Genomic DNA, 23,332 nt, shown 5'->3' on the forward strand with positions numbered 1-23,332 from the left:
CCTTTGACGAGCTTCTTCTGTTGGCACTCCAATATGTCCCGTAAACATCACAAATGGTCCTTTTGTTCGATTAATTCCGTCGATATATATCCAAAATGTCCATTTATTTGGCGCGTTTGATCCAGAAAAACACCAGTTCCAACTTGCGCAACGTGACTACAAAATATCTCATAAGTTACCTGTAAGCTTTGTCCAAACATTTCAAACTACTTTTGTAATACAACTTTAGGTATTTTTTAACGTAAATAATCGATAAAATTTAAGACGGGATGATTTGTGTTTAATACCGGAGGAAAACAAAGTGTAGCTAGCTTTCAGGTCACGCGCCTCTAACAAAAAGTACACTTCCCTCGAGCCTCATTCTGAACAGCCTTACTTCTTCATTACACAAAGGAAAAACATCAACCAATTTCTAAAGACTGTTGACATCCAGTGGAAGCGATAGGAACTGCAAGAAGGTCCCTTAGAAATCTGGATTCCCAATGAAACCCATTGAAAAGAGAGTGACCTCAAAAAAAATCTGAATGGTTTGTCCTCGGGGTTTTCGCCTGCCAAATAAGTTCTGTTATACTCACAGACATGATTCAAACAGTTTTAGAAACTTCAGAGTGTTTTCTACCCAAATCTACTAATAATATGCATATCTTAGCTTCTGGGCCTGAGTAGTAGGCAGTTTACCTTGGGCACACTTTTCATCCGGACGTGAAAATAACGGCCCCTATCCCAGAGAAGTTTTAAATTGGTTTGAACTTTGAATCTCAACACGAGGTGGAGATGATAAACTCACCTCCCGGACAATCACTGGTATGGCCGATTAGCTGTCCTAAGTAAAGTATCATCAAAAGCGAATTTAAGGAGGACCATCCGGTTACTCTGCTCAAACCATCGTATTACGCTACCCTCATCACCCCACTGGGGAACCATCAATACGGCTGACTAGCCTATCTTCAAGAGCGAATGGATGGAAAATAGACTCTGTAGTTCTGTTCAGGACTACACAAGTGACCGGTTACCGGACAACTACAAAGAAGGACACCAGTAGAAGACTTGGTGGAACCATTTTGGACAATCAGAGCCTTACAAGCGTTTCCAAGGCTGCCCTGTCCAACGAGAGATCCCCGGCGACCAAGGAATTTCACGTAAATACATTCATGATTTCTTACTCAAAGCGGGCGGCGGTTCATGTGCAAAGTATATGGTTACTGTAAGTGAGAGTAGTTTCTGACTGTACCAATGTTAAACGTACAGCTGCAGCAAGTTATAAAAAACAATTATCTCTTATAGCTTCTCAAATCCCATCCCTCTCTTAACAAAAACACTTTCATAATTTGTCATATTACATGCACAACGCATAGTATGGAAACTTCATACATGTAGTGGGCATACATTCCAAGTTAAACAGTATTTCCATTATAACATTTTTAATGACATCACAACATAACAAACGTGACATTTGTGTTCTATAGATCGCCTCTGACCATTTCCCACGTTCTATGATAGAAATATTGTTCCAGTATTCGCTTGTTAGAGTTTTGGCGGAAAAAAGTATGTTGAAACAAAGAGCATTCCTTTGGTGAATCTTGGAGAGGGAGAGAGAGATCTTCTCCCTTGATTTACAACAGGATGTGAGTTGTTCATCCCCACTAGTTATTTTCTTCCCTCCTCTACGGGTGAGAGGGGGTCTGATTTAAGTTATTTATTGCAAACCTTGTCTGACATATTTGGATTCTCATGGACAGTCATGACAGACTCAATGCATCATCACTCAATGCATCAACCATTGTTTGAGGAGCGTGTAGCCTCTCGCTGCGCAACAGGTGATATTACACCCAAACTCTGTATGCCAAGGGCTCTCCAATCCTGTCCCTGCAGCTGCCCAATGATTAATTTGGTAAACCAAGTTAACTTCTTCTGGCTGCAAGCCCGAGGCCGCCCACAATATGACAACAGCCACGTCAAGTGCAGGGCGCGAAATTCAAAATATATTTTTTTAGAAATATTTAACTTTCACACATTAACATGTCCAATACAGCAAATGAAAGATACACATCTTGTGAATCCAGCCAACATGTCCGATTTTTTAAATGTTTTACAGCGAAAACAGCACGTATATTTATGTTAGCTCACCACCAAATACAAAAAAGGACAGACATTTTTCACAGCACAGGTAACATGCACAAAGCCAACCTAACTAACCAAGAACCAACCAAACTAACCAAGAAACAACTTCATCAGATGACAGTCTTATAACATGTTATACAATAAATCTATGTTTTGTTCGAAAAATGTGCATATTTCAGGTATAAATCATAGTTTACATTGCAGCTACAATCAGAAATTGCACCGAAAGCAGCCATAATAATTACAGACACCAACGTCAAATACCTAATTACTCATCATAAAACATTTCTGAAAAATACATAGTGTACAGCAAATGAAAGACAGGCATCTTGTGATTCCAGCCAATATTTCCGATTTATTAAGTGTTTTACAGCGAAAAAACAATATAGCGTTATATTAGCTTACCACAATAGCCAGAAACACAAGCCATTTCCCAGTAGCAAAAGTTAGCGATCGTAACAAACAAGCAAAAGATATATAATTTTTGACTAACCTTGATATACTTCATCAGATGACAGTCCTATAACATCAGGTTATACATACACTTATGTTTTGTTCGAAAATGTGCATATTTAGAGCTGAAATCAGTGGTTATACATTGTGCTAACGTAGCTACTTTTTCCCACAACGTCCGGATATTTTTCTGACACTTTTTCTGACACACATATTCTGACCAAATAGCTATTCATAAACATAACTAAAAAAGACATGTTGTATAGGAAATGATAGATCCATTAGTTCTTAATGAAATCGCCGTGTTAGAATTCTAAAAATAACTTCATTACGACATACAGCTTCGGTATAGCTAGAGAGTACCCAAAAGCTGGGCGCCAACGACTAGTTCACATGTACGACAGATATATGAAATAGCATCATAAAATGTTTCCTACTTTTGCTGATCTTTCATCAGAATGTTGGACAAGGGGTCCTTTGTCAAGAACAATCGTTGTTTGGATTTAGAACGGCCTCTTTCCCTCTCGATTTAGCAAGCACACTAGCCAAGTGGCACGAATCTCTCCATGTTAACAAACGGAAGAGAACGGAACACGGCAAAACTCCCGAAAAAATTTCAATAATCTGATTAAACTATATTGAAAAAACATACTTTACGATGATATGGTCACATGTATCAAATAAAATCAAAGCCGGAAATAGTAGTCGCCTATAACGAAAGCTTTTCATAAGGCAAATCCAGGTCCCTCCTTGCGCCTTCCTGAAAACAGGAAATGGGTGACACGTCATTCCAAGAGCTTTTATTCCACTTCAGACCAAGATAAACACCCCATTTCTTCTCTCACCGCCTCTTGACATCCAGGGGAAGGTGTATGACGTGCATGTATACTAATACGTATCATGCCCATTTATAGGCAGGACCTAGAACAGAGCCTCAATTTCAGACTTTCCACTTCCTGGTCAGGAAGTTTGTGCCAAATGAGTTCTGTTTTACTCACAGATATAATTCAAACAGTTTTAGAAACTAGAGAGTGTTTTCTATCCAATAGTAATAATAATATGCATATTGTACGAGCAAGAATTGAGTACGAGGCCGTTTGAAATGGGCACCTTTTATCTGGCTACTCAATACTGCCCCTGCAGCCCAAACAGGTTAAATCTGTTTGGGAACATTGATTGTATCATGTTTTTACAAATACAAATTCAATATAATCGTAGGCTAATGTCGTGGTAATTTCCTGTATTACTAAATGATGCGAGAGCAAATCACACACAAGTCAAAGTTATATTATAAAGTCCATCTTTAATTATGTGAGCTTCACCATAGCCCTTTTGACTCTCAGATCAATTCAGTGTCTATAAATGAATTCTCTGAGAGTGCTTACAAAACAATTCTTAGTATCTTTTATAGCCAAGATACACCCCTCTCAACTTACATGACGAACCACAGATCTTAGGAACAGTTCACAAAGAACCTTTTACTTGAAAGAGGAGTATCCCATCGCTAGATAGCATTAGCTATAAATTATCGTTCAGTTCGGTCTCCTAATCTCGTTCTTGGTACCACTTAGTACGAAAACATTACCTCATCCAATGGCATATATCAATTGTCAATTCTAGATACTCCCATCTCAAATACACCCCCTCCTGGACAAGCTCCTGCCATACTCCTCCCCCCAATGGGAAAAGAAGGGAGTGACTAGCGTACAGACATAGTGGAGCCCTTCTCCCTTTCTGATATTCTGCATATTATGAAAATAAATTTATTTATCTATGTTACCTAACTAATTCTGATTCAGCTACGACACTAACTGTAAGCCGCCCTGCACAATCAATGAACCAACAGTGTCGCCTAGGCCTATATGTTCTCTCCAAGACTCGTGGATAGAAAGTTTGGAGCATAGCATAAGGTAACCAGCCCACCCAGTATGCATTTTTTTAATGAATTGTTTATTTAACCTTTATTTAACTAGGCGAGTCAGCTAATAATAATAAAGTCGACACTTAAAGGCGATTACTAGAATTATTTTAATATTGGAGTAAAGGAGTATAAACATCTTAAATCTGTTTTTTTATATGTTTTTCTGCCATGCATAATATGCAATAGGCTATGTATTGTATAAAGGCACAATGATAATTTGAATTCAGGTTAGATTTTTGGGGGGGCTCATACATTGCATTCGGAAAGTATTCAGACCTGTTGACTTTTTCCACATTTTGTTACATTATAGCCTTATTCTAAAATGTATTAAATTGTTTTTTTCCCTGATCAATCTACACACAATACCCCATAATGACAAAGCAAAAACAGGAAATATCACAGTTACATAAGTATTCAGACCCTTTACTCAGTACTTTGTTGAAGCACCTTTGGCAGCGATTACAGCTTTGAGTCTTCTTGGGTATGACGCTACAAGCTTGGCACACCTGTATTTAGGGAGTTTCTCCCATTACTCTCTACAGGTCCTCTCAAGCTCTGTCAGGTTGGATGGGGAGCATCACTACACAGTTATTTTCAGGTCATTCCAGAGATGTTCGATCAGGTTCATGTCCGGGCTCTGGCTGGCCCACACCAGGACATTCAGAGACTTGTCCCGAAGCCCCTCCTGCGTTGTCTTGGCTATCTGCTTAGGGTTGATGTCCTGTTAGAAGGTGAACCTTCGCCCCCGTCTGAGGACCTGAGCACTCTGTAACAGGATTTTATCAAGGATCTCTCTGTACTTTGCTCCGTTCATCTTTTCCTCGATCCTGACTAGTCTGCCACTGAAAAATATGATGATGCATGATGTTGCTACCACCATGCTTCACCGTAGGGATGGTGCCTGGTGTCCTCCAGATGTGACACCTGGCATTCAGGCCAAAGAGTTCAATCTTGGTTTCATTAGACCAGAGAATCTTGTTTCTCATGGTCTGAGAGTCCTTTAGGTGCCTTTTGACAAACTCCAAGCAGGCTGTCATGTGCCTTTTACTGAGGAGTGGCTTCCATCTGGCCACTCTACCATAAAGGCCTGATTGGTGGAGTGCTGCAGAGACGGTTGAACTTCTGGAAAGTTCTCCCATCTCCACAGAGGAACTCTAGAGCGCTGTCAGAGTGACCATCGGGTTCTTGGTCACCTCCCTGTCCAAGGCCCTTCTCCCCCGATTGCTCAGTTTGGCTGGGCGGCCAGCTCTAGGAAGAGTCTTGGTGGTTCCAAACTTCTTCCATTTCAGAATAATGGAGGCCACTGTGTTCTTGGGGGCCTTCAATGCTGCAGATTTTTTTTGGTACCCTTCCCCAGATCTGTGCCTCGACACAATCCTGTCTCGGAGCTCTACGGACAATTCTTTCGACCTCATGGCTTGGTTTTTGCTCTGACATGCACTGTCAACGGTGGGACCTTATATAGACAGGTGTGTGCCTATCCAAATCAAGTCCAATTAATTGAATTTACCACTGGTTGACTCCAATCAAGTTGTAGGAACATCTCAAGGATGATCAATAGAAACAGGATGCACCTGAGCTCAATTTTGAGTCTCAAAGCAAATGGTCTGAATAATTTCTGCTATTGTGTGTAGATTGATGAGAAAAATACAATTTAATCAATTTTAGAATAAGGCTGTAACATATCAAAATGTGGAAAAACTCAAGGGTTCTGAATACTTCCTGAATGCACTGTATATAGGCCTATGCATATGCATAAGCTCTTATATGCGTATGGGCGTTTTGAATTAATCATCACCTCTGAAAGTGCTGTCCATTTTGTTGTTAGGCTTTGAAACAACTTCCACAACGACCATATTTCCCACTCAGTTTTACCCTGTTGAACTTCTTTCTTCAAATTGATCAATCACAGTGAGGTGAGTTTTAAAAGCACGATACTGTTTGTATGATGTGATTGATAGCGTTTTCTTTTTTCTTTTTATAGCATTTTCATTTATGTCAAAGTGGCTTTAGAGGGACAATAGTGCCCTGAGTACCAGGCCATTAGCGACCTAATGGTTGTTAGCGACTTGGGTATATACATTTACACCTATTGTGACATAGATTGCATTATTTTATGGCTGGTTATGACACTTAAATAAATGTGTTTTTGCCCTGCTAAGATGTTTCCTTTTCTTTGAAAGTCCATTGTTGATTTTTTTTCATCATATTTTAAATAACTAGCAGAAAATACACTTTGTGACACTGTCATGAAGCATTATGACCATCCAGTATCACTTTACTAGGACTAAGAAAATACACTTTAACACTTCAAGAAGCATTATGACCATCATAATCATATAAGCCAGATAGGCCTATCACATACATGCCCTTATGTCAGTCATCAGTCAAAAAGAGGGTGTATTGTCCTGCTCCTGCATTCATGCCAATCATCAGCAACAGAGCATTGGGGGTAGGTGCATGTCTGATATCAATGTGTGCGCAATTACAAAGATAATGTAATATGGTCAATTTCAGAAAATTTGATTTAACATAAACATACTGTTGGCAAGTATGCTATGGTGTAATGGAATGTTTTACCTTGCGTGGTAGGTTTTGTGGGTTTCGACACTTATGTAGGTGTCATAACCATAAATTAATGCAATATGTCTAAATATGTGTAATGACAGTGTTATGACCATATTATGATAGGTTATGACACGTTATGTCAGCTGTTATGGCATATTATGACATGCTTATGACGGTGTCATAACGTGTTAGGACGCTGGGTGTCAAGTAACGTGTGACCCTGCCATACTGTACATCATGGGATGTTTTGTCAAATAGAACACATTTTTAAACCTCTTATGAATCTGGTTTTGAAGCATAAACTGGGAGTTTGATATTTTTGACGTATATTATGATTGTTTGTTTCATGTCTGCAAAACAGTTAAAACACTGTCCATTCCACTTTAATTATGTACATTGCATGTAACGATGAGTAAACTTTCTCCATGTAAGGTCTCACAGTAAAGTTTCAGTGAAGTTTCTAACAGTCTCATGGGGAGCCCTTGGCTTTCTATACAATCTGTTTATCTGCTTTTCTCCCTGATTCGTTTTCTGTTTGTGGGCCCTTGTCATTTCTTCAGGGTTACTGGCATCCCTCCCTCCTTCAGATGGGTTTTCTTCACACCCCATCACCTTTTCCCTAAATATGAGAGCCACTTTCATTTGGGGAAAGAAAGTGCACTATTCATTTCCACCAATCTCATTTTCTCTCAGTCCCTCTCTCCCCATCACACACACAGACACACAACACAGACACAGACACACACACACACACACACACCTGCTGTTTCTCACTCACTAAGGCTGTGGTCCTGCATTCTCCTTCTATATTAGACTATGTTTTGTCTCCCTGACCTCCCATGATCCATGACTGCAGGAGAAGGTACAGTGCCGTGAAAAAGTATTTGCCCCCTTTCTGATTTTCTCTATTTTTGCATATTTTTGATACTGAATGTTAACAGATCTTCAATCAAAACCTAATATTAGATAAAGGGAACCAGAGTTTACAAATAACAACATTTATTTAACAAATTTATGAAACACCCAATTCCCCTGTGTGAAAAAGTGATTGCCCCCTTACGCTCAATAACTGGTTGTGCCACCATTAGCTGCAATGACTGCAACCAAATGCTTCTTGTAGTTGTTGATCAGTCTCTCATCGCTGTGGAGGAATTTTGGCCCACTCTTGCATGCAGAACTGCTTTAGCTCAGCAACATTTGTGGGTTTTCAAGCATGAACTGCTCATTTCAAGTCCTTCCACAACATCTCAATTGGGATTAGGTCAGGACTTTGACTAGGCCTTTCCCAAACTTAAAATGTGTTGCTTTTTAACCATTTTCATGTAGACTTGATTGTGCTCACAGATGGATGGCCTGACATTCTCCTGTAGAATTTTCTGATACAGAGCAGAATTCATGGTTCCTTCTATTAAGGCAAGTCATCCAGGTCCTGAGGCAGCAAAGCATCCCCAAACCATCACACTACCACCACCATGCTTGATTGTTGGTATGAGGTTCTTACTGTGGAATGCAGTGTTTGGTTTTCGCCAGACATAATGAGACCCATCTCATCCAATATTAGGTTTTGATCTGATAAAATTCAGTATAAAAAATATGCAAAAGTAGAGAAAATTAGAAAGAGGGCAAATAACAGCACTGTTTATCATGGATAATACATCATTATAAGCAGAGGCGTCATGCACCCCCAAAATCTGAGGGGGTACAAAGTATGTGAAGATGGCTGGGGGGTGGTCTGAAGGGGTACTAAGCAAACCTCTGGAGCTCTCTGTATCCCCCTGACTGGTGTTTTAAAGAAATGTAATATGCATCTCTGTTAAAAGATTGAAAGGAATGTGTGTCTTTTCCAGAACGTTTAGTCATTTTTTGCTTTTCTAAAGTCTACCAACCTTGCCAGCAGCCAGCTAAGATAGTTAGACAAGCTAGCTACTCTAACTTGATTGATAGTCTGAAATAACTTTCTTGATAGCTAGGTATGAGATTGGGAACCTATCTGGACTAGCTATAGCCAACTTCATAAATTTGCTAGGTGGCTAGTAGTATTACAGAGAAACAATATTAACAATTTTTTTATTTTGTATTATTAAACAGGATAAACCCTGTGCCCACTATGGGCATGACACCTCTGATTATAAGGCAAGGTGTTAGGGTGTGACTACATTCATGATACACCATGGCCTTATCACACTCTCCCTTTTATAAAACAGATCAGTCAACGTTTCTCATAAAGAAAGACAATAAGATGTATAGCTGTCTGTCTATGGTAGAGGTTCCTACATAGAAGTAGGTGGTAGGTGGTATGAACCAAAACCAACACAAACACAAGCACGCACGTACCCACACACTAACTCCTTATCTCTGTGAAGTGGATCTGACACTGACACTGACAGCTTAATACAGGAGGACAAAGAAAGAGGGCTAGCTCAAATAGGATATGGGATAGACTCATAAGTAATATGTGTGTGTGTGTGTGTTGAATGGAAGTTATCTGGCCCTGTCTCTCCATTTGTCAGCGTTTGACGGCTGCATTGTGTGTTTTTGTGTGTGTGACAGCTGTTTATGTGCTGCTAACCGCTCTCCCCAGTCCAGCATTCTCCCAGACAGTCTCCTGTCTCGGCATAAGGGTCCTCCTCAGCATGGCAAACACACACACACCCTCTGTTGAATATAGTAGCCTGAATTGACCTCGGGGAGTTTCAGAGTAAGAGAGTCTAGACAGATGTCCCAATTTAACCAGGTAATGGAAACTGCACTGTGGGTTCAAATGTGTCCGCTATATTTTAGGGACAGGAGTGGTTTCGTGTCAATATCCAATTACAATGTCTGCAAGAGAAACAGCTTGACACCTCTGATACAGTGTTGGACACAAACAACACCTGTCCTTAAAATACAGCGTAAACATTCTGAGCGGTTTCCTTCTTCTGCAATTGATTGAATTCATCCTATTCAATTGTTACCATGCACCAGCAACAAAGATAGATCTAATGTGCCTTTTGAATATTGAACTGAGGCAAAAAAGAAAGAAAGAAGGCCAGAAAGCCCCATAGATGGGGGACATATTCCATTAAAAAGCCAATCTCTACAAAGAAAATATCAACTCGGGATTCATATTGAGCCGTGCAGCGACCAGTGAGAGATTGTGCTCTGAAACAGGCTATCAAAACATAATACATAAATCAATAAGAAACAGCCACGGTCAGTAAATATAAACGTCTATAGACCACTGGCACAGACGCCTACTGTCATCATCTGACTTATCTCCCTTACCTTACTAATTTCATCCTCCTTTTGAAGAGTTTGTCCCAGTCTGTGTGTGTCCTAGTGTGTGTCCTATAGATGTGTGTGTGTGTGAGAGGGTAATTTAATTAGAGTGTTGATAGATCAGGTTACTGCCTGGGGTTAATATCCGACATGCACTCTGCTCCTCTCCAAAGGCTTAATTTCTTAAAGCACATTAGGAACTTTATTGACTGCTACGGCCTTTTAAAACTGTGCGCGGGTGTGTGTGTGTGTAACTGCACTAGCCTATTAAGACATTACATTTCTGCTGATTAGAGTCAGCCAGGAGTCAGCCATCTCCCCCCAGACAAACCATCATCATCGTCTTGCTCTCTCCCTCTCCCTGTTTCTTCCTCTCTCACACTCTCTGCCTCACAATCTCACTCTCGCTTTCTCTGACTATCACTTCCCTCCCTCCCTATCTCACCTTTAGATACAGATGTAGGATCTTAATTTGTGCCAGTTTGATACAGCACGAAAATAATCCTGCAGCAACAGGAAATGTGAATTGTTATGTGGATTATAATTCATGGACATTATTGTATGTGGTTTATACATTTTCATAAGGGAAAGTCAAGTCTGACATTTCTAAGTGGAAACTACAAAGTTCAGAAGCCTTTTTAAACCTCAAATACACTGCACATTTTAGGAAAGGAAAGTTCTCCTGCAACAGGGTGATCAGATTTATAGCATTTGGGGAAACGACGTCTCTTATTGTGAGAATTCTATTTAATTTGATTGACAGGTGCTAGACTCCTATTAAACATGCTAGATGTACTGACTGAATACTTCCATCCTATGTGGAACATAATATGTGGTTCTGTCTGATGACATCACAAATGCCAGCTAATTCTTACTGAATTATAGGGTTCTGATACAGAACACTGGGAATTTACTGGGTGAAAATAAACTCCCTCCTCCTTCTGCTGATAATTTAATTCCTGGTAATATGGTCTCTTTAATACCGTCTCAGTCTCCCCACACACACACACACACAAGACTTTCGAATGAGGATGAGATTGAACTGCAACAGTTATTAAAAAGTCCTCAACCTCCTCTTCCGACTGCTGGAATAGAATTATAGCAATTTATAGGTACTTATATGCACTTGCATGCACTTTCCAAGTTATTTCACATTTTGAGCACTTTTGATATCTCCGTAGTTAACTTCGTAATGTGCCATCAATGTTAACGGCCTGAGACACACATGACAGGAGAACAGAGTGGAGAGGACAACGTTGTGAAGGATTGATGGGAGGGGGTCGTTATCGAATCGTTAAAGCAAGGAAATGCTTCTCATCACAGATATCAAATTATCTCATGAGGGGGAGATAGAAAGAAAGTGCAGAGAGATAGAGAGAGGAGAGATAGAATAATAGAGGGAGCTAGAGAGTGGACGATAGAGAGGGGGAAGGTGAAGACAGAGACTGAGAGAAAAAGAGAGGAAAGATAGATCGATAGAGAGGGTGGAGAAAGATATATATAGAGATGAGGGATATAAATGGTTGGAACAGACACAGAGAGAATGAGAGAGAGACTGCCGCAATTCACAGGTAGCAGTGCCAACCTTTTTGACAGCAGAGATATTATATATGCATGGATCAACGTCTCCACTGCCCTCCGAAAGAGCTTCTCTCTATAAATCAGATCACTTACACACACATACACACACAAAAACTCAGCGGGGGCACAAAGTATGTGAGGATGGTTCTGGGGGTTGTTTTTGAAATAAAAGCAAATTTTTTGTCTTTTAAAATAACATCAAATTGATCCGAAATACAGTGTAGACATTGTTAATGTTGTAAATGACTATTGTAGCTGGAAACGGCAGATTTTTAATGGAATATCTACATAGGTGTACAGAGGCCCATTATCAACAACCATTACTCCTGTGTTCCAATGGCACGTTGTGTTAGCTAATCCAAGTTTATCATTTTAAAAGGCTAATTGATCATTAAAAAAGTGCTGAAACGCATAGGGTGTAAAAACACTACCGAGTTCCAAACTGCCTCAGGATGCAACATCAGCACAAGAACTGTTCGTTGGGAGTTCATGAAATGGGTTTCCATGGCCGAGCAATTGCACATAAGCCTAAGATCACCATACACAATGCCAAGTGTAGGCTGGAGGGGTGTAAAGCTCGCCGTCATTGGATTCTGGAGCCATGGAAATGCGTTCTCTCGAGTATTGAATTACGCTCCACCATCTGGCAGTCCGAAGGACGAATCAGGGTTTGGCGGAAGCCAGGAGAACGCTACCTGCCCCAATGCATAGTGCTAACTGTAACATTTGGTGGAGGAGGAATAATGGTATGGGGCTGTTTTTCATGGTTCGGGCTAGGCCCATCAGTTCCAGTGAAGGGAAATCTTAACGCTACAGCATACAATGGCAATCGAGACGATTCTGTGCTTCCAATTTTGTGGCAACAGTTCAGGGAAAGCCCTTTCTTATTTCAGCATGACAATGCCCCCGTGCACAAAACAAGGTCCATACAGAAATGGTTTGTCGAGATCGGTGTGGAAAAACTTGACTGGCCTGCACAGAGCCCTGACCTCAACCCCGTCAAACACCTTTGGGATGAATTGGAACGCCGACTGCGAGCCAGGCCTAATCACCCAACATCAGTGTCCGACTTCACTAATTGTGGCTGAACGGAAGCGAGTCCCCACAGCAATGTTCCAACATCTAGTGGAAAGCCTTCCCAGAAGAGTGGAGGCTATTATAGCAGCAAAGTAGGGGACCAACTCCATATTAATGCCCATGATTTTGGAATGAGATGTTTGACAAGCAGGTGCCCATATACTTTGGTCATCAAATCAAATCAAATTTATTTATATAGCCCTTCTTACATCAGCTGATATCTCAAAGTGCTGTACAGAAACCCAGCCTAAAACCCCAAACAGCAAGCAATGCAGGTGTAGAAGCACGGTGGCTAGGAAAAACTCCCTAGAAAGGCCAAAAACTAGGAAGAAACCTAAAGAGGAACCAGGCTATGAGGGGTGGCCAGTCCTCTTCTGGCTGTGCTGGGTGGAGATTATAACAGAACATGGCCAAGATGTTAAAATGTTCATAAATGACCAGCATGGTCAAATAATAATAATCACAGTAGTTGTCGAGGGTGCAGCAAGTCAGCACCTCAGGAGTAAATGTCAGTTGGCTTTTCATAGCAGATCATTTAGAGTATCTCTACCGCTCCTGCTCTCTAGAGAGTTGAAAACAGCAGGTCTGGGACAGGTAGCACGTCCGGTGAACAGGTCAGGGTTCCATAGCCGCAGGCAGAATTGTTGAAAATGGAGCAGCAGCACGGCCAGGTGGACTGGGGACAGCAAGGAGTCATCATGCCAGGTAGTCCTGAGGCATGGTCCTAGGGCTCAGGTCCTCCGAGAGAGAGAAAGAAAGAGAGAAAGAGAGAATTAGAGAGAGCATACTTAAATTCACACAGGAGACCGGATAAGACAGGAGAAGTACTCCAGATATAACAGACTGACCCTAGCCCCCCGACACATAAACTACTGCAGCATAAATACTGGAGGCTGAGACAGGAGGGGTCAGGAGAAACTGTGGCCCCATCCGATGATACCCCCGGACAGGGCCAAACAGGAAGGATATAACCCCACCCACTTTGCCAAAGCACAGCCCCCACACCACTAGAGGGATATCTTCAACCACCAACTTACCATCCTGAGACAAGGCCGAGTATAGCCCACAAAGATCTCCGCCACGGCACAACCCAAGGGGGGGCGCCAACCCAGACAGGAAGACCACGTCAGTGACTCAACCCACTCAAGTGACGCACCCCTCCTAGGGACGGCATGAAAGAGCACCAGTAAGCCAGTGACTCAGCCCCTGTAATAGGGTTAGAGGCAGAGAATCCCAGTGGAGAGAGGGGAACCGGCCAGGCAGAGACAGCAAGGGCGGTTCGTTGCTCCAGAGCCTTTCCGTTCACCTTCACACTCCTGGGCCAGACTACACTCAATCATTTGACCCACTGAAGAGATGAGTCTTCAGTAAAGACTTAAAAGTTGAGACCGAGTCTGCGTCTCTCACATGGGTAGGCAGACCATTCCATAAAAATGGAGCTCTATAGGAGAAAGCCCTGCCTCCAGCTGTTTGCTTAGAAATTCTAGGGACAATTAGGAGGCCTGCGTCTTGTGACTGTAGCGTACGTGTAGGTATGTACGGCAGGACCAAATCGGAAAGATAGGTAGGAGCAAGCCCATGTAATCCTTTGTAGGTTAGCAGTAAAACCTTGAAATCAGCCCTTGCCTTAACAGGAAGCCAGTGTAGGGAGGCTAGCACTGGAGTAATATGATTTAAAAAAATTGGTTCTAGTCAGGATTCTAGCAGCCGTATTTAGCACTAACTGAAGTTTATTTAGTGCTTTATCCGGGTAGCCGGAAAGTAGAGCATTGCAGTAGTCTAACCTAGAAGTAACAAAAGCATGGATAAATTTTTCTGCATCATTTTTGGACAGAAAGTTTCTGATTTTTGCAATGTTACGTAGATGGAAAAAAGCTGTCCTTGAAACAGTCTTGATATGTTCGTCAAAAGAGAGATCAGGGTCCAGAGTAACGCCGAGGTCCTTAACAGTTTTATTTGAGACGACTTTACAACCATCAAGATGAATTGTCAGATTCAATAGAAGATCTCTTTGTTTCTTGGGACCTAGAACAAGCATCTCTGTTTTGTCCGAGTTTAAAAGTAGAAAGTTTGCAGCCATCCACTTCTAGCGAGGGCAATTTTGGGGCTTCACCATGTTTCATAGAAATGTACAGCTGTGTGTCATCCGCAGAGCAGTGGAAGTTAACATTATGTTTTCGAATGACATCCCCCAAGACATAAAATATATAGTGAAAACAATAGTGGTCCTAAAACGGAACCTTGAGGAACACCGAAATGTACAATTGATTTGTCAGAGGACAAACCATTCACAGAGACAAACTGATATCTAGTGTCATGTAGTGTATGTTTCCCTAGAAGACTAAATAAAGTTTTGCTCCCCAGAATAATGTCATAAATTATAGAATGAATGCTTCAAACTAGTTGACATCGGTAAAGTTTTCAGTGTCATCTCTGCTTTCGCGGGAAAATACATTTAGGAACAGGGAAGAAAAATAGGAAAGATTTTCTGTGCCAAATGTCCTAATGACATCAGTTTGACCAGTTGTTAGGAAATAGAAAGCTGTGAAAATGACCCAATATGTTTCAGTTCGGCTTGGAAACATGTGAAAGGTTATAGACCTACAGTCAGTGTCCAGATTTCACTGCCATCTGAAGAGTAGGCTACCCTTTCCTTGACATGGCATAGGTCTATTTGATGTCCCCATCTTGTCTCATCTTGTCGAATTAGTGTAGCGCCTCAGTCATCACACATAGGCACTGCTATCATCCTCTTGTACCACTTCCCCAAATCTTTCATAAACATGACTTTTCTGGCCCTCCCTTCTCTTTATTTTAAACTCTCCATTTTGCAGATTTTCTCTTATTGAATTAAACTCCTACATTTTACTTTTTGCCTCAGTGGAATTGTTCTGCCAGTTCACAAAAGCATTTGGCGTGAAGGCTATTTGGCACGTGTAAAGTTAGGCCCTAAAGCTAAGGCTTATGCACTAATGCCAAATTATGAAAGACAAATCTCAATGTAGCCTATATAAATAATATAAATTGCACGATAATTATTTTTTTATGTATTGTTTTAACCCGACTCATTTCCTACACAGAATAGGTCACCAGTGCAGTTTCAAATTAGTGCAGAAGAAGGCTGGAGAAGAGGAGATGCAGCCCATCTAAGTGTTGGTATGAGATGTGGTCTAACTCTTTTGACTTAAACTCAGCATCCGTCCACAATCCTCATGTACCTCCTTCTTCAGTTTAGGTTCCATGTTCCACTCTTTATGTCTGTGCCAACACCGCCATCTAGTGGGAAAGACATCAAAAACAAGCATCAGCCTTTTTTTTTACACTAATTACTCTGGTACTATTATTACTATTGTAACACATTTTGTTTAATGCAGTATGAGCCATGTCAGTTATTTTTTATGCAGTCTATGAGTGTAGCTGCAGCCTGCTTTTATTTGTGGCCTATGGCTTTAATATCAGAGTCCAGATGTTCCCAGAGATCCAAGTTTCAGTCAATACCAGAATATCCAGATTCATCTGCATAGCCCAGATCTTGATGTAATCCAGTTTAGGAAGTAAGCTCCTAATGTTCAGATGCATCAACCCAAGTCCTTTACGATGGAAGTCACATGGAAACTCCAGCTCAAACAAGCTATGTTCAATAGGCGGTTGCAGTGCCTGTCTGATGGTTGATATAGTTGGTATGGCTAAAATATTTCATAGAACTGCACCATTTGGTCTATCCCTATTAGTAAAAGAGAAAAAATAAGAAATTGGAATGACTTTGCCAAGGTTAGCACCATAGGGCCTGAGGCCGCAGCCAATGTCAATATGAGGAACTCTCAGAGTAACCAATGATGGTGCATAACCCAAGCCCTCTACGTGATTTGAAAACCAGGGGGTATTCAGGTTTATGGAATTCACACTTGAACTAAAAGCACTGGGTGAGCAGGCCACAGCGGGTTCCTCTTTTGAGCTAAATATAGCAGATCTAAGAGTGGAGTGAATGGGTACAAAATTACAACTGACAACACCCTTGGCAGTATAGACAACGATAACGCTTAGAGAGGACGGGAGGTATTACCTGAGCAGGGCTTGGTCTGTCTCTGAGTCAATATCTTAACGCAGCCTTGAAATATGAAAAGGGTCCAGGTGCCTAGATGGTTTGGGTGGAGTCCATCATCCCTGTAAAGCATCTTTTGTTTCCAACAAGTGTTGAAATTGTCAGCAAAAGTTACGCCAACAGAATGGCAGTAGTCTTTAAGCCAGATTTAAAGTGCTAAGAGCCTGCTGAAACTTTTGTGGGCCGCGACCCAGTGACGGCAAGGGACCAGAGATAATTGGATGCTTTTCAGAGCCTTTTAGGTTGCTGATCAGCTCAATAAAATCCTGTTTCAGCCGGACCTACCTGGTCGGTCGGCTGAACCTACCTGGCCTGCCGGAACTACCTACCTAATCTGGTAGGTAGGTCTGGCCAGGTAGGTAGGTCCAGCCGACCAACCTACCTGGCTTGCCGGCCAGCCGGACATACTTACCTGGCCGGCCAGACCTACCTACATGACCGGACCTACCTAGCAACCTGGCCAGTCAGCTGAATCTAGGTCTGGCAAGGTAGGGAGGTCCAGCCGACCTACCTACCTGGCTGGCCGGACCTACCTTACTGGCCGGACCTACCTACCTACCAGCCTATATCATGTAATTTGACAACATCAGTGCATTTGTTACAATACTAATCCATATAGCCTAAAGTGCAGTCATTTTTCAAGAGGGGTTTCTTTGCCATGATGTCATCAATAGGTTCCCAAATACGAACGGAGCAAGAGACCGCACCAACATCGCCACAAAAGCATCATCCTAAAAATGATGTGAACAGAAAAGGCTTTCACTCTTAACACTTTAGCATTGACAACTTCCCCAATCAACTATTTTATCGGACTCATGATCCCCTCGCGACTTTGCTTGCCCTTCCTTCTCGGCACGCTCTACCTCCGAACTACCGCTGGCATTGGAAACTATACTACTCTCCTCAAACTTCCTTTTCTTCTTCATCTCTGCCTCCATAGACCTATCGCTCCCCTTCAAACCCCTACTCTCTTTCTCTCCCACTTTCTTTTTTATCTTCTCCCTTTTATTTTTACCGCTATGCTCCATACTTGCTTCACTTTCTTCTCCATCACGATCTCCTACCATCTCTGACCCAGTCACAGCATTGCCGAACTGTCGCCACACCGAGTAAAGTTTGATTGTTTTCTTATTCCCTTTCAGTCGAATTGCAGTGGCACTACTCTGATCAAGCCACCAAAACAAATGACCAGCCCTCTGTGTCAAACTGATTCTCCTGAGAGAGTTCAGGCTTTGGAATCATGACACCTCATTTGCTCTTGGCAGGTAGAATAGCTTACTGTGTCCTGGAGCAAGTCTTTAGGGAAGTAATCTTTTGAGGAAATGTACACTTAAAGAGGGGCTGAAGTTACTAATTTGGCATTGTTGTTTTTTAGCTTGCTCAATAAGAAATGCAGCAGCCATGACGTAAGTCAAACAAGACTTTAATGTGGGTGTCTCTTGTGTGTGTGTTCGCACGTGACAAGGGTTTGTATATTCACTCTGCCAAAACAGTTAAGTCATGCACCCTTCTAGATAACATAAAACAGCCTAACCGTGTCTTGAAGTCACCTAGGCTAGCTAGTGCTAGCTAGCCTAGGTGACTTCAAGACACGGTTAGGCTGCTAGTGCTAGCCAACTTATTTTGCCAATTATCTTCAGCCGGCTGTTGTGCCCAAGTGGCAGAGTTAGACTTGTGATAGCCTATCTCCGGGGCTAGTTAGGGACCGTCAATAAATTACACAATGTAACTAGGACAATATTTACATTAAAGGCACACCTTTTAGTTGTCTCATTAACTGCATTCAGTATTTTTTATATGCGTTTACAATTTATAGTTGGTTTGAGGTTTTTAAGTCATTGAAATTTGGAGCTATTTAAATATTTTAATATTGTCACATGTACATTGTGTAATTTTATTGATGGTCCTTAACTATACCCTAGCCTTAGGGTATTACAATTGGGTCACATGCAGCTGCACTTCGAATTGATGATTACTTGGGTGCTGCCAGCTGTGGGCAGGATTGAAATAAACCCAACCCAAGGAAAATTGTTATGGTACCCTTCATTTTTTTAAATTAAATGTTCTCGAAAATCTCAGTTTTGGACGAGACTGACTTTATGACCAGAATGATCCTACTATTTACACTTTGTAGTCAATTTGGACACTAGAATACATTTTTCTGACTAATATCGATGCCACATAGGCTCACCCTAGTAAAACTGTGTAAAAGTGCTTCTAAACAGTTAAACTGCTCTTAATTTAGTTAGGGTATAATGTCCAGCTCACTGTTTCAAGCAGAAAGCATGAATCTCAGGCCATAAAAGGGCATGTGTCTCATAGAGATGATGTCATCAGAACAGCCATGCTGGGTCTCCCCTTTCAGTTACACAGAGGGAGGGAGGGAGAGAGAGAGAGAGCCAGCTAGCTAGTGAGCCTGTGTGTTACAGAGGGATACTGGGAGAGGGAGGATAATGTGTGTGTGGCCAAGGAAAAGGCAGGGTGTTTAAGAGTGAGAGAGGACAGAAGCAGAAGGTTTGAGAAAGACTAGTTTACTAGAGGCAGAAGTGTGAGCAAGAGGAACAAAGGTTACGGAGAAAAATAGGAATACAGAAAGGGAGAGGGAGAGAGATACAGAAACAAAGTTATAGCAGCTGTTTCAGACCATCAGAGAGCGGACTGAGCCAAAGGGAACAAGAGAGAGTTTCTGAGTCATGGGCAAATCAGGTAACATGAGATTTAATTGTACTTGTACTTGTGTGTGTGTGTGTGGTGAGCACGTGTATGAGTAATTACAAAAGAGGATTAGGTCTGTTTGTGACAATGGGCTGTTATCATGCAACAGGGAAAAAGGGGTGGATTTTAAAAAGCTGTACATCTTTATTTGACACAGTCTTGTAACGCCTATGCGCTAGGTCAGTTTCTTCCCTTCTGTGGTAAAGATGAAACCACTATTGAGAGTATCAGGAATAGCTGTGCCAGTAGCGGAATTCCCTATTTGCAAGGGGTGTGTGTGTATGATCGATTGACAGAACATTTTAGGTGCCAGTTTCCAGAACCACATTATCCTCCATTGAAAGTGGTATTTAGTTTAGGAATAAGCTAAATCTGGGTCAAGGATCCAGCCCCAAGGACTGCAACCACTGATTCTTCACAAGGCCGTAAGAGACTGTATTTTGCTACATCTGCTAAGTGTGTGTGTGTGTGTGTGTGTGTGTGTGTGTGAGTGAATCGCCTCATTGTGTGAATGCCAGAGAGAATGGAGCTGTGAGTAGGGCTGTGATTGGCACCAGGCTGGGGAGAGGGGGAGAGAGTGGATGTGTCCCCCATTCATACATACCCTGGTACTGTCTGTCTAGTATTATAGACTCAAGCCTGGGGAACAGCCATATGTATGGGGCTTACTGGAGATTTACTACTGCCTAAGTTACTGTCTGATTATCTTTAACCTACTGTTTTATTGAGTGGTATTAATGATTTTAAAGTTTGATTTGTATATTACAGTGAAAACAAGGGAAACAATATACATTTACCTTCAGTTTTTTCATGGCATCTTGTTTTATGTGATTCTCTCACTCCCTCACTCTCTCAGCTTCTAAGCAGTTTTCGGAGGAGGTGTTGCGGAGTCATAATGAGTATCGTAGGAAGCACCAGGCACCCCCTCTGAAGCTGAGCAGCAAGCTGAGTAGCGATGCAACTAGGTGGGTCACCCAGACATCGCCCCCCCCCCCCCCCAACCCACACACACTTATCTATCTCCTCCACCCACCACCTTTATCAGAGACATGGCCAACCACACCCAAACCCTTACTTCTTACCACTTCACCTACCCCCCCCCCCCCCCCATCTTTTAGCTGTCTTTATCTAACTATTACCACAACTATCTCCACCCTGTAGGTATGCTGAGTCTCTGGCCAGCACACGGATCCTGAAGCACAGTGTTGAGTCCAGTAAGGGGAGCTGTGGTGAGAACCTGGCCTGGGCCTCCTATGACCAACCAGGTACACACACTCTAACCCGATGACTCCTAATGCTATGACCAAACATTGACATAGCCTGCATAAGTTTAGTTATGTAAATGGGGACAGATACATTATTCACTGTGTACGGTGCAGATGGTAACATTAAAGAGAGCGATCCAGAGTCTCTGTAGGGTTTAGTTAGGTCTAAACTATAGACTATCCTGTCCAGTGGCGGCCCAGGCAGGAACAGCTGGGGTCCATTTCCCTGCTCTGTGTTCGGAGTGTTTCAGCAACAAGACCATGACTCAGAGCACAACTATGTCTGTGCACTGACCTGACAGTCTGCTGTGATTCATATGGAGTCTCCTATGGAGACTATCACTGGGTCAAGCTCAGTTCATCTCTCTCTGGACTGTTCCTCTGAAACTCGGGATCTCAAACCTATCCATGTTTTTCTGACCCACCTCAAGCTTTGACAGCTTTTATACGGTTAGCACTGTTGCCTTGGACAGCTGCCATCTTGGATAATATTTCCTTGCCGCTGTCATCTCTGCTGGAACTCTGGGGGGTTTGGCCCGAGTTTCTGTTAAACAATAGTGACAAAGGCAACAAACAAGTATAATGTTATGTGATAACCTGTAACCTTTGTCCTCTGTGTATAGGGAAGGATGTGGCCGACCGCTGGTATGACGAGGTCAAACAATACAACTTCAACCGCCCCGGCTTCTCCTCTGGCACAGGTGAGACACACGCATGCACACAGACACACACACTCTGACTTGTGTAGTGCTGCATGCCACAGTGTTGTGTTCACCCAGGCTGGGTTCAGTGTTGGACTGTGTGGTCTTTGTTCTATAAATGTGACATTATCATTCTGTGACTAGACCTGTGACTCTGCTCACAAACATGCATGGAACACTGCTTCCTGTGGAAAATAACAGTTCTTTATAGCATTCCCAGTCTTTTCTGTCATTCCTGTTCTCTTCCTGAAGCCTCCTGCTCAGTGTGACCGACCCTGCAGCGTCAGGATGACTCCTATCAACGAATGTGCTGCTGACAAATAAAGGAGGAGAGGAAAGACAGGAGTGTGCAATAGAGGGAAAAGAGTGTATATGTAGGGGACGATAGAGGGTGGGAGGAGATGAACATAGGGTTCTGTAACTGTTTATATTTAGAGGAGCAGTGCTGCAGACGGCTTCCTTCAGTGAATGTGTTTAGCTTGTCTCTCTCTCTCTCTCTAACCAGGTCATTTCACAGCAATGGTGTGGAAGGGCAGTAAGAAGCTGGGTGTGGGGAAGGCCAGTGCTCCAGATGGCTCGTCATTTGTGGTAGCCAGGTACTTTCCAGCAGGGAACATCACCAACCAGGGACACTTTGACAACAACGTCCTGCCGCCCAAGGACTGAGGAACATACTGACCAATCACCCCCATCCAAAGGACATTTGCACTTTGACTTGTGACCTTGACTTTTTTATATATATATATATATATATGACAAAACCACTGTGACTAACAAATGCATGAACAAAAATAGGCACACCATTGACCAAACCCAGACCATGCCAGCTGTGCCTTCTGGAGGTGTACCAGCCACCCAACTGGGTTTTGACCTACTCATGCCATCGTTAGTGGGGGTAGAGATTTTACACATAGTAAAATAATTTCTGGTAAAAAATAAATAATTGTACCAGTCAAAAGTTTGGACACACCTACTCATTCAAGGGTTTTTCTTTATTTTACTATTTTCTACATTGTAGAATAATAGTGAAGACTTCACAACTATGAAATAACACATATGGAATCATGTAGTAACCAAAAAAGTGATAATTAAACAACTCAATGTATATTTTAGATTCTTCAAAGTAGCCACCCTTTGCCTTGATGACGCCTTTGCACTCTTGGCATTCTCTCAACCAGCTTCACCTGGAATGCTTTTCCAACAGTCTTGAAGGAGTTCTCACATATGCTGAGCACTTGTTGGCTGCTTTTCCTTCACTCTGCGGTTGAACTCATCCCAAACCATCTCAATTGGGTTGAGGTCGGGTGATTGGAGGCCAGGTCATCTGATGCAGCACTCATCACTCTCCGTCTTGCTCAAATAGCCCTTACACAGCCTGGAGGTGTGTTGAGTCATTGTCCTGTGCGGGAAAAAATGATCGGATGGTGTTTCGCTGCAGAATGCTGTGGTAGCCATGCTGGTTAAGTGTGCTTTGAATTCTAAATAAATCACTGACAGTGTCACCAGCAAAGCACCATCACACCTCCTCCTCCAAGCTTCACGGTGGGAACTACACATGCAGAGATCATCC

The 23,332-nt window shown here is 42.2% G+C and overlaps 1 protein-coding gene across 1 annotated transcript; it reads left to right on the top strand.

The window, feature by feature from the left end:
- Window positions 1-19,515: 19,515 nt before the first annotated feature.
- LOC120031297 (Golgi-associated plant pathogenesis-related protein 1-like) lies at window positions 19,516-22,771 on the top strand. The gene is made up of 5 exons (XM_038976986.1): window positions 19,516-19,787; window positions 20,653-20,761; window positions 20,958-21,061; window positions 21,685-21,762; window positions 22,268-22,771. The coding sequence occupies exons 1-5, from the start codon at window positions 19,775-19,777 to the stop codon at window positions 22,426-22,428; spliced, it is 465 nt and encodes a 154-aa protein (XP_038832914.1). The 5' UTR covers window positions 19,516-19,774; the 3' UTR covers window positions 22,429-22,771.
- The last annotated feature ends 561 nt before the right edge of the window (window positions 22,772-23,332 follow it).

Source organism: Salvelinus namaycush, chromosome 37, assembly GCF_016432855.1.
Source record: "Salvelinus namaycush isolate Seneca chromosome 37, SaNama_1.0, whole genome shotgun sequence".
In the NCBI taxonomy this organism is placed as follows: domain Eukaryota; kingdom Metazoa; phylum Chordata; class Actinopteri; order Salmoniformes; family Salmonidae; genus Salvelinus; species Salvelinus namaycush.